General features: G+C 42.8%; 2 protein-coding genes across 5 annotated transcripts in view; one reads left to right on the forward strand and one right to left on the reverse strand.

Moving 5' to 3' along the window:
- The window catches only part of LOC124168232 (transcription factor IIIB 90 kDa subunit), a 162988-nt gene that overhangs the window by 124451 nt on the left and 25442 nt on the right, over positions 1 to 13095 (reverse strand). The gene's annotated exons all lie outside the window — the stretch shown is intronic.
- The window catches only part of LOC124168233 (BTB/POZ domain-containing protein 6), an 85304-nt gene that overhangs the window by 59458 nt on the left and 12751 nt on the right, over positions 1 to 13095 (forward strand). For 2 of the 4 annotated variants that reach the window (XM_046546372.1, XM_046546373.1), the window contains exon 3: positions 9183 to 9415. In XM_046546372.1, the coding sequence (XP_046402328.1) occupies positions 9183 to 9415 (233 nt within the window). Of the gene's footprint in view, positions 1 to 8452; positions 9416 to 13095 lie in introns of those variants that run through there. The other 2 variants (XM_046546371.1, XM_046546370.1) reach the window with 2 other exon arrangements.

Below are 13095 nucleotides of genomic sequence, written 5' to 3' on the forward strand. Positions count from 1 at the left end.
CTGCAGTGAAACTAACAGCATTAAGATAAATACTGCATAACAGATACGTCCAGTTATGCCTACGCCTAAAACTTACGTTGCGGAGAGTGTTAATGCTCAGGACGCAATCATAATGGATACAAATTGGATGCGCAAACAGGAAAAAATAAACACGTCCACCTCGAGTTTCACATCTCCCGAGGCCGACATCAAAACAGATACAAAGATAGGCACGCATCATGAAACTTGTTTCGGGGGCCCTAAACGGAATGAATTTTTCATTAAGGGCTAACGAATTTCCCTGTCCAAAGGCTAATTTGTTCATTCAATACAAGTACTTTGAATTGATTAAGAATCAATAAGAGCATGCGTATATAAGAAAATACATGCAACATCATAACACCAATTCAAAAACAATAGATTCCGGTTAATTGGGACATATCGGGACTTGTGCACTTTCCCCCAATTAGGCGGCTACCCCAATTAGGCGAACTATCCTGTATATGGGCATAAACAAACGTTGAAATGACAAAAAGAAGACTGAAAAATGTATATAATGCAGCATAAGTTTATTAAACTATTAATTTGATTATTAAATCACCGAGTATAATTAATTTATTATGATTTTTAAGAATTATAATAAAATAGTTTTAATAATATTTAAAAATAATATTTTTCACAGCCTCGGGCGACGCCGAATGATTGTAGTTTACTAAGTCCTGTTAAAGAAAAGTCTTATCCTCTTTCGGATAGTATAACAACAAGAGATTCCAGAATAGGGCAAGAATAGGAAAATTTGTGAAAAATAAGAGTAAATAAAAGGAGGAAAATATAAAAAATAGTATTCTGAAAGCCAAAAAATTTAATTTCGTCGCGAGTATAGTCTATTTCGCCAACTCATGGCCCAATAAAGCGGCATGTTGTCCCAATTAAGCGGATAATACTCTGGGATATTCCTCTATTGGGTTCTGTTCTTCAAGATTTGGCCCAAATAAGCGGCTGCCCCAGGTAACCGGTGGACCCATTAAACGGAATCTACTGTATAATATTTTTACTGTTCAGCACAGCCGGAGCTTAAATTTTTTAAGACTTGCAGAAGTATCAGTAAAAATCTGAATGTTATGAATTTGCAAAGAAAGAAAAAAATATGTAACATGAAAAATAACTTAAGCGTAAGTAATGGGAAATAAATCTTTAGTGGTCAACTTCAACTCGGCGGCCTCGACGGTGGAGGAGTTAAGACCTTCGCAAATCGTCCCAGTCTCGGTACCAAAAAGGGCGCGGGTTCGAGTTCCGCTAAGGACCAACTCAGCTCAGATTTGGCACTTGGACGTTGGATCAAAAACTGATGATATTAACATTTTAGATAGTTATGACAACTAAATGGCTTATCAAGATCTCGGGAAAATTTTATGCTATGCTATAAAGGTCTAGTTACCCACAAAAACTTTTCGGACAAAAATATTAGGCAGTTCACGATTTCAAAACAGCATTTTTAGGAATATTTTTTTACCCTTATTCGAAACGTCTCCGCCTAGAATGCCATGTTCCCGCTGAAAAAGGAGCATTAACTAATATAGGCCCGGTGTAACGAAGTTGATTTGTCGGGGTTCAATTGCAATTAAAATTGAGGACATGAAGTGCAAAAATTTCCGATTTATATTATCAAAGATAAACGCCCTCCTAGCAGCACACGCGGGATGAATTTTGCTGCATTCGAGGCGTGGGAGGGGGAGAAGCGCGCGGGGAGGGGACGGGATCGGCTAGCTGCTCTTGTATCCGCGACGCTGCGTGTGCGTTGGAATATATTCTTCGCGGGCGCGGACTCAAATTAGGCATTTTGTGGCTAAGCGGTGACAGATACGTCAAAATGCACGAAAGTTTTATCCTTTAAGACTAGTAACTCGGCAAAATCTATAGGGAGTGACCATAAAATATTATATTTTTCAAATGTTGACCCTCCTCCCCTAAACTGCATTTGAGCGAGGGTCAGGGGTACACGTCGAGGTCTCAAATTTTTCAGGCCTTATTTTTGATCGGTTCCACAACTTTTTTTCGTTGGGCCAGATGGATTTGAAAAAAATCGATTTTTGCGATCCGCCCTATTGGAGGAGGCGACCGACAGCTGAGGTCATTTGTGCCACGAGGGAAGGGTAGGCAAGGAAGGGTGGAGAGAAACCCTGAGTCGGAATTAACCTACACTTAACGAAAGGCGCCAAGGGGACCACGGCTTAACGTCCCGTCCGAGGGACAGACCATTGCGCTTAAAATAACTTCCACACATCATTCAACCAGGAATCGGGCAGCCTCTGAAAATTCTCTGCCACCACCGGGATTAGAAACCGAGTCCACGGGGTGGGAAGCCAACACTCTAGCCACCACACCAATCCGATCCCGACTCCCGCTGTTCACTTCGAGGTTAATTTCTTGAATATTAAGAACGAAAGCACTCAAAAATTAAGCAGTCTCATTTTTAAACCCGAAGAGAGTTTTATCATCCATCAACGCGGATCCGAAAAACCGGACGGTCGAAGGACGAAACGGAGGTCGCCATGCAAATGTTTGTCGGGCGAATCGGTTGGCGGTCACTGCTGCCTGCCCGGCTGCTTTTCCAACGGCAACTCCTCGCTCAGCGATCGTGACTTTTTTCCTGGACCACCTCCTCTCCACTCCTTCCACTTTCCCTACCGGAAGCGCGCCCTTGAAAAAAATAATAACTCCCAACAGATGCCGAACTCCAATACCTCCGCAAGACGACGCGAAACCACCGGATAACAAATCGCTTCGACCACACAACGAAGACGTGCGCCATAACATTACGAACTGAGTTTGATGCAGATCATTCATTCACATTGCAATCCTAAGATCGGTACTCGCTTTCGCTCGGTCCCTTCCAGTGGCGCAGCGAGGGGGGTTTGGGGGATAACCCGCCCCCAAGAGCTCAGAGAAATTTTTAAGTTTAATCCATTTTACTTAATTGGATAAATATTATTTACAGAATAGTGTAAATAATAAGATATCCCTCACATTGCCGTAAAACTCACCATTTTGAACCATTTATTTTAAAATTCCGCAAGTTATTAATCTCGCACCTACAGCTTATCCTGGTGGGTCTATACCCCCACACACCCCGGTATTAGTTGCACCTAAACCCCCCCAGCCTTAATTCCTAGCTGCGCCCCTGGCCCCTTCAACCCCTCAACCCCCAGAAAAGCCCTGCGGATATAACATTTTTTGTTAAACCCTACGACGCAACACCGTATGTAATCCCTCTGATGCAACAAGGCATCTCGAAATAATTAATAATCGCTCACAATATTGTTAACAACAACGAACTACGCGAGGGCCAAGCGCAAGACCGAGAATTAGATGACAAGCGGAGTTATGATCGACGTGAGTTCCTGACGTCATCGACTTATTACCGAAAGGGTTAAGACCGTCCATTTTTGTCTAGCTAAAGAGGCAGACGACGGAACGAAAAATGGGAAAGCACTGGTCTCTTCACTATTCAAACTCTATTACAATGGACAGTGAAGATTATCAGATGAAAGTGCCCATTATTTTCGGCATACAAAATAAATTCCACGGGCCGGATGAGGGGGCCTCGCGGGCCGTAGTTTGGAGAGCCCTATTTCAGAGGAGCATTCGTAAAACTTGGGCCCACCCGAAAGGTTTGGAAAAGGGGACTACATTAAACGAGGCCCATGAACATGGCGGTTAAGCGTTATATCTGTTGCAGTTTCAGGTGCATTTCATTCGGCGGCGCCATTAGGCAGCGGTATCTCGTTCAGTGTGACTTTCGCAATTAACTCTAGTGGGAGTGACTATTTTTTCCGTATTTTTTCGTTGACAATCGTCTCGCATGCGTTAAATGTGTGATTTATAAGATTTATTGGCTCAGTTACGGGTTATTGCCGTGTATTTCCTCGTCAAAAGTGGATATCGATGGCTGGTACCGCCACGAGTAGCGATTTTAAATCTGATTTTAATGCTCGTAGAGCGACAACAATTCTAGCGGCGGACTTGAGAATCCTTTCGTCGGTAGGAATTAAAATCTTCTCGGTTGGCACCCCATAGCATTTTCCCCTTCGTTTTTCCTCCCCCTCCGCCTTGGCGAACTCCCTCCACACCTCCACGGCGGATTCCTGCAGACCCATCCACCACGAGGTTGGAGATGGCCATAACTGACCAGACGCCGAGAAACCGAATTCCTCCCATACCGATTCTCACACCCACCGTGAAGAAAGGTCAATGCAGTGTGCGAGGGAATCCGTTTGCATGCAATGAGGATCTTTCGCTAATTTTTATTTAACTGTAGAAATTATTAATACATGAATTAATGAATGTTTATTCATCACCATCACTGGCCAATAATCCCAAGATTGGTTTGACGAAGCTTCCCACTCAATTCTCCTATCAGCCCATCTTTTATGCTTTAAAATAACCTATAAGAGCAGAGAAAAGAAATAAAACATCATGCTATGTTCCGGAAACAAACATATTTTTTTAATATCCCATACATCTGCGATACAAAAAATATGTTTTTAAATGTAATGTAAATCATAGCAAGGCTTCATAAAAATAGTTTTGACAAAAACAACAACTTATTCAAAATCAATAATAGAAAAAAATAAGTTTTAAGAAATCGTGACGAACAATTATAAGAATAAAACGTTTTGATACGTCAAATAGAAAATTGGCAAACAAACTTATATCTTAGTCTTCAGATAACAGTGATTTTTTTTCTAAAAGGGATTGAAGGGATCGTGATTATTTGATATCTATCGGTAGGGAATTCCAGAATGTAGAAGCGGTAAGTTGAAAAGAATTGAAATATATAATTACGAGCATGAGGATTATTAAGGGAGGTCAGAATTAGAACGGGTGGACATCGCAGTAACTCTCTTGCGGGGTATATAGTTCGTACAGGTATGCAGGTATAAAAAGTTCGTACAGGTATGCAGGAGTCTGGATTTGGATTATGGAGAAAACAATATGGTATAGTTTGAAAATATATAGACCCTTACTTTTCCCTTTTTCTGATCGCTTGGCTACTTCTCGAGCTTCTCGCGGAGAACAATCGATGGAGTTAACCCTTTCGCGGATAATTTGATGACGTCACGTACTCTTGCTGAGCGGGTGATCGCGTCTCATCCACTCCTCGCCCTCGTACATCTAGTGTTAGAAAAATGTCGGTGAAAAGGCAATTTTTCGAGCAATCGATTTTGAATCGAAATTAAAATCTCGACTTTTCAACAAAAATCGAAATTAGAGCCGTAAGATATGCCTGGAGCCGGTGATTGCAGTCTAACCATCATAATCATGCCTTCTCCTTGCGAACTGGCAATTTTTGCAGAATTAATTGCCTACTTCCAAATTCCAAAAATTTCCGTCCACCCGATGTGTGCTGCCACCACATATTTTTTTTATAACTACAAAGAGTTGCGGAATACATAGACTCAGACCTTACCCGTCTACGGTACGAAGGACGTGAGATATTCAGTGGAGAAGCGGTACTTGTCGATGATACGGGCATCGCCTGGTATGACGAAATCGCGCGCCCGTAACACATACGGGCATAGACCGCAAGGTGTTAAGGGAAAGGAACTGGACCCTTTGCCGTGAATTAGCGAAATTCACACGACAGTAGCTTTATCCTCACCAACCCAATAACCTTCATTCTTGAACGAAATAAAACAAAACGGAAAGAGGCGTGAATCGTCCAAAACTGCAGCATACAGATAAACAGGCTGCTTAACATCCGAACGGATAGGTGTAGGAATTAGTTTTACCCACAGACAGATTTAGGGGAGGAGCACCGGGACACGAGCCCCCCCCCCCCCAACAGACGGTTAAAAAATGGACCAGATTTTTTAATAGGGTTATCATTACGTTCGCTTTGTTTTGTGTATTACGGAGCCTCAATCACTTAATTTCAAATTAATAACTTGCGTATAAAATAAAGAGAATATTTCGTAAAGGAATTTTTGTAGGTTTTATTTAATCTCAAATATGAGAAGACCATTCGCCTTTCAGACCTTTGTTCCCCCCCCCCCCCCAGAAAATATGCAGGATCAGCCCTTGGTTTTACCCGGAACGATAAAGGACTTCAATAGATAATTCGAGCTAATGCAGTCAAATTCAGAACGCGCATCATTTTTCGTGTTCCCGTAAATATTAATCGCTGGTTTCCGAAAACCTACCGCTACACACGAATTGAAATGACTAGCGAGATAGCAAGTAGACGTAGATAAAAACCAACTTTTCGGGTTGTCCAGGAACTGCTTTCGGGTTACCAGCGGGGTCATTATTCCATAGCCTCAAACGTCATCAACCAACTAGAGCACCGGTACATTAGAGAAAATGGGCAAACGAATTCCTATAAAACTGTTACATAAAATATCCCTCTCATTTAATTGAATCTTTCATATTAATACTGCAGTGAGGTTCATATGTGATGTCCTACGTAACATAGGAAATATTAATTTTTCTGATGTTTAGTTATTATTTTTTACTTATTCCCATACCACCGAAAACAGATCACGTTGGACTTTTATATCGGGGTTTTCAACAAGATAACATTTACACGTGCACGAACAACCGTGCCCTGGGTAGGGGAAACATACGTAGTCGGGGCTCGAACTCGCGACCTCTCGTTTGGCAGGCGAGGACTTTACCCCGCCGCCACTGAGCCCGGCAAGTTAGATTTAATTAGACTAATTTCCGTGATGACGGAGCCAGAGCGGCGAGCCGAAACGTTGAAGGCCATGGAGTTATTGACCCGGCAGGAAACCCAAGTGTAATTCTTGAATAACATTCTTTGGGTTAGTACCAAGACTTTTTCAACGTATAGGGTTGATTAACTGATTCCATGAAGGAGTTGAGAAAGGGAATGCAATACAATCTCTGTTATCCGGCCTTGCGGTAATCCGACATCTCCCGTAATCCGGCGTACAGGGCTGTCTACCTCCCCTCGGCTAGTATAAATTCGTAAGTATTGAAAAAAATATTTTTAAATACATAGTAAATATTTGTTTATCATTATGTACATAAGTGTTAGACGGTTCATAATTTGCATAAAGTTTTAGCTACGTGTCTCATTGAAACGGGAAAAGAAAACATTATCTGACATTGAGAAAATGAGATCGGGCGGGCGCGCGGTGACTATAACTTCGTTTTCCACATCCTGCAACTAAGCCGACATTACTTACAGCGGATTGAACTCGATGTGTGTTTCATTGCTGCATGAGTCAACCTGTAGTCAGGAGCGATAACACAAACATAAGTATCTCAAGTGGGCGGAGGAAAACAATGTAAAAGCTGATGATAACTCTTGCAATTAAAAGACTACAAGAAAGAGTTTTACTTGAGCCATTTTCATCAAAACGGTTGATTGAGCGATTGGGAATAGATATATTTAAAGTGCCAGCCCGATCAATCGGCAGGGGGTATGAGCGAAGAGTGCCAAGGGCAGATCTATCGGCCGGGTTTTTTTTCACATTCACGCCTTTTATTTATTGTTTTTCGGGTAGCTTTGGTAATTATCTTTAGAATCTGACATGCTTTAACATAACCCTTGAGTTTTGGGAGGAAATTAAATAAAATAGTTTCTGAAATTGCATATTAGTCTTTATGTAAATTTTTAAGCGCAAGCCTACAAATTAGCCAAAAAAGCCCTGGCATTCTTCAGCATACCGGGAAAAATAGACTGCCACTAAAAGGGTTAAGTGCGACACAGTGAACATCATATAAGGGCCCCACTATATTTCCAGGTCCGACAGAAGCGATAAATTAAGAGAGATATTTTGCCGAACGGATAGATACATATGGGAATTCGCTTTTCCACGAACCATTAAGGACATAATTGCCAGTCGTGATTCTTTTATCATTTGCTTTTTATTTAAACGGCTGGTGTTCCAACACCCCATGCCACACTCCTTTTTCGGCGGCTGGCGGGGTGGTACGTATATGTAGAAAAAGTACGTTTTCAATTATCCGGCTATGTCACGACTGCATACGCGTCGGCTTACCGAGATCGCACAGTAGTTTGAATTTCACAACGAGTGCACCAAAAGCACTACCACCCAAGGTAAACGCCCTTCGATCCGTTGAAATCACAAGTGCGTAAACCCCAGTTGTGGCGTCCGCGTGCGCAGTGCTGTCGACATGGGAACCCGGCCTCGAAGCTCCCTCCAACGCGTCAACGCGATCGCGTCAAGGAAGACCGACTGACTGACTCCGTGTTGTTGCATGCACACAGGTCTCCAGCCGCTGACGTATTTGCCCTTCCTCCTCCAAAAGAACCCCTCCAACCTCTCCTTCCCCCACCCCACACACATCGCGAGCACTCTTGCACGCCTGATACACCGCCCACGATCGTCGATGGAAGGGAGGAAGGTTACCGCGAGGGGGAGTAGGGGAGAAAAAGGTATGGAGGATAGGGGAGGGGCGTCAACCTCCGTGCACCGCGAGGGAAACCTCAACATTGTCGTGAATCCGTCGGCGGGCAACGGTCCACTCACGCGCTCGAGCCCCGACAGGGGGGGAAGACCACGGCTCTCTTGAGGACGCGACGGGGGAGAGACGGTGCGATCGCTGGTGGGAAACAAAACACGGTCGCCGCAGGGCTTATCCGTTAGGCCGCACGCGGCTCATGACCGAAGGATCCGATGCCCTCCTCCACCACGGAATATGCCCACATTCCACCTCGCCTAGGGAATCCTTGCCGGCGAACAAAGACTACTAACAAACTCGCCCCAGAGTTTTGAGTGTCCTTTGCGCCCCCCAGTGCTGAGTGCTCCACAGTGAGTGTGATTTACCTTTTGTACCGCCCAGTTGGATGTATATATGTGTTTGTCGTGCCGACTTTAAGGATATATACAGTTCCACACATTGGATTACGTGTTGAGGTACCCCTAAACGGGGGTCACCGCTCCTAGTCCCGGTGCTGGATAAAAAAACCCTCCCCACTGGTATTTTGTACGTGCCATGCATTCTCTCCCGGAGGAGACAACAGCATTATCTACCGCAGTGGAAATAGCGACCTCGGCGGCGTCAGCGTTAGTCTCGACGGCCCGGGTCGCGCGCGATTCCCGACGAACCCAAGCCGGTCCGGTCGGCAAGCCAACCGCCGTACTCTCGGCAGGTACGTATCTTGTCCGCTGGCTCATCTCGCAGGCCGACGTTTGGATGCTCATGTACAGGTGCGTGGACCTGCTGGCGCGCGTCCACGGGCCGCTGGACCGCAGCGTCGAGCAGGCAGAGGCGCTACTGCTGCTGGCGGACGGCCAATACCACACCAACGGCGGCGAGGAGAGGAGGAGGAACGCCTTCAGGCAGAACAGGCAGGCGGCCGACGGCGGCGGCGGTGTTGGCGCTAGCGAGGCTGAGGAAGGCGGGAACGTGGTGACGGCAAGGCAGGGTTCGAGGTCGCCAGGTGGGTGCCGAAAGACCAATAGGTTTTCTTTTGTTATTTCGGAGAGATTTTTTGAAATCAAGAATATTGCAGTCGATAAGTTCAGGAGTTGACAAATGCATATGCTGATTGATAAAATCTTCCCGGGTTTGGCACCGGGTAAGGCTCTTTGAGGCCTATTAATTCTTTTAAAAACGTTGAACAGCCTAACCCTGAGCCAAAAACAAGAAGATTTTACCAATTGTATTCGCTGGGAAAACCTACGAGCCTGTGCCAAAACAAAGAAGATTTTACCAATGGCATTTGCTAGGAAAGCTTACGATCTTTTAACTGCATATGCTGTAAGCGAAGGCGAATTTCAATGTGTTCACAAAAGTTGTCATTCGCAGCGTTGTTGGTGGAGCGATCCAATATCACGGTAAAATAAGCTATCATTTGAGCTACAAACTGGAATTAAAATTTGTGACAATATTTATATGTTTAATATAGTAAGTTCGCATACTTGCCCGTCCAAGATCGATAGATTCCGAAATCGCAGCATCGATCAACGTGAAAGTTAGTATGAATATGCACTCTTTCCCAAAGAAGGTTTTCGTACCATCTTTTCTTTTCCAACTCGCCCACAGGCCCCACATGAGTCCTCCTGTTGACCTTTAAAATGCATTGGGTTCCGTGTAGCGCGCTGCAGTGGTTTCATTTTCTGCTTTTTAACTGCTTTCAATGAATATGGGTTAGAATTCTTTTTCGTAGAATGGCTAATGCAATGAAGTTTCCAATTCTTCCCATTGATTTTCTGTAATGCTTCGTATTTGTCTAAAAATCATGTTTTTTTGTAGAAAAATGTCGCGCTTCATTTGAGCATATGTCGCATTTCAATTACGTTAACCCATACTGTCATCTTTTTCTGTGTACAGCAACGAACATACTTCTCAATTTTATAACACCCGTTGTTATTAAAGCGATTTTCTGTTATTACTCCATAGAATACAATGTTAGTCCTCGTAAATGCTAGTACTTTATTCAATAATGGAGAATAATTGCATCGTTCTGCTTCAATGGCCGCACTGCGGACGTTTTTGGAAACGGATTAAAAAAGCTCTTTAAGTAACAGCACAAACCAAGCTTCCACTGGACGGACTCTCGCCTCTTCTATTAGTCCCCCTGTTTACAAAAAAACCTTCGATTATTAAAACCGTAGATAAGTTATTACGGCATAATATTTATCCCAGTATCAAAAAATGTTCATGAGGGGCCTTACTTCGACCACTATCGCAACACGCCTCACGAGTTGCACTGCGCATGTGCAACCTGAAACAACCCTGTCATGAACGGGCTTCTCAGGTAAAAATGTAAACAATGTGACGTCAACGGTCCGGGGTTGATGTCCGTACCAACTGTCTCAATGGTGATGAGTACAAGGGGGCGTGTCTGTTTACGAATATAATCGAAGATTAAAACCCACTTCACACGTTCTGACCAAACCACCCACCTGAGTCGTTGCCAACACGGTCGGTCTTTCCTGACCATTCAATCGACAATCGATTAACAACGTTGGCTAACCACAATCGATTATCATAAATAATCGAGATCTGTATCATTCAGTGCTAAGCACCGATATCGGAAACCATTGGTCATTTCTGTAACTTAATCTATAAGGCCTGCGATTGGGAGCACGAGATAAGACATCCCAACATATTTAACGCGGAGAGTAATAGAGTAATACCTATCAGAGCAATGAACCTCACCTCAAGGAGTATGAGAAAAGTAAATACGCGAGCCAAAGTATGTTGACGCAAGATATCGACAATATGGCGGCTCTCAACGAAAGTAAGGGATTCTCCAATGAAATAAATGGAATGGAATATTAAAGTTTAACAGTAAAAGAACAAGTGCTTCAAGACGTAGGAAACTAGAAATATTTCTCCAAACTATAAAAGGCCACGCGAAACAAAGGATAATTATTTATTCAAAGAATAGCACACAAATCGGTCCTCCGGTCATTGATTGGTGCAAAGGGAAACAATGTCACTTAGATAGCTGTGGTAGCTGTTGGTTACGGAAATAACTAAAAAATAATTATTTAGGATAAGGACTCATAAATCTACACAAAATGAATCCAAATACACAATTCATGAAAGAACCAATACCCTCGAAAACATATACGCATCAATCAAGCTTCAGAATACTGAAGGTATCTAAACCTGCTCTGAAGTCATCTAATGTTATAATTGGCGTAGATATCAATCACCACAGACAGGAATATGAATCCTTACATTAAAATAAACATCAAATTGGTATCCTATACTTCACCCATTCTTTCGTATATGTTAAACTGCATTTGAGAAACCATAAATCACCAAAAAAATAAAGCGCCTGCAACGCATTGCCCAAAAGGAGAAACGCTTACTAAAGGCTGAGGATCGATACCATAATCTTCGACTCGTTTGGACATACACCACGATCAGGTTTAATGGCAAAACGACTTCCTTGACATCCGAAAGGCCAGGAGTCACGTGGTTAACTCACCATACGATAGACATTCTGAAGGATAGTGACATTATCGAACAGACGGAAGGTACGTTGTCCTTTCAGTTAGCTCTAAGACCTCTTAAAGTACGTAGTCAAGAGATATTATTAAATAAAACCGTAACCGGATTGAAAACATACACCACGTTCTTAAGATACAGAGGTAGAATATATGTTCAAATTACTGTTATATAAAATAACTTTGTTAGTTTCATATGTTTAATTTCGCTCGACCTGTTTTGCCGCGGTGCGATAGCATCTGGATCACGCAGACGAAACCGGTCGTGTGAAATTAACATAGTTGTTTTATTTAATATGAAGTAATATCACCGAGTAACTCCTGAAACCAATGATTCTAATTATTATTTCAAAGCTTAAAATACGTAAATAGGTCTGCAACTCACCTTGATCTTGAATAACCAAGATCACTTTCACTCCTTTTCACGCAGGTATTTCTGTATGTTCTCCCATTTCTTTTAGCGATTATTTGTCAATATTATAATACAATTCTATTATTGAGTAACGAGTAAAATTTAAGTGTGATTAAATTTTTCTAGTGCGTAGAGCATGGTTACTCATAAGCTAGAGCAATGCTTGATGTAAAGACTTCAAATAACGTAGAGAACTTTTTATTCGATAAGCACGCTCACTAGCCAGGTTACAGGTTTAAACACATATATCTCAAATGAAAGGTATACTTGGGCTGATACACTCCAAAACAAAATTCATGCCTGCCATATAAAAACTTAGAACCTTTCACATAGAACATAAACCTTACTCCAAGACACTGAATGAAAATTAAACATAGAGGTCAGTAGAAAAAAAACTCAATTTGGAGAACATAGATAGTATAAAAACAATTTTTCCATCTGTAAACACCAAACTCCATTTGCAGTAATAGAGAATGAGGTGGTGATTAGATTAAGAGCACATTTATCAAAGAATTTAAAGGCACACGAGGAAACGGCCACAAAAAAGCACCATGTGAGATTTTAAAGCTCTGGGTAACAACAGAAGTACACTAGTGCGAGGACTAAAAAGGTGCCAGCGCTCACTTTCAGCCAGACGTCTTCGCTCTCCGTTCTGAATACCAATTCCATTCATGCGTTGGCTTTAGGAGGTGCAGGCACGAAAGGGTTGTCGTCCTATACAAGCGGTCAGATAGATGACGCCAA

The sequence above is a fragment of the Ischnura elegans genome, chromosome 11, assembly GCF_921293095.1.
Source record: "Ischnura elegans chromosome 11, ioIscEleg1.1, whole genome shotgun sequence".
NCBI classification, from domain to species: Eukaryota; Metazoa; Arthropoda; class Insecta; order Odonata; family Coenagrionidae; genus Ischnura; species Ischnura elegans.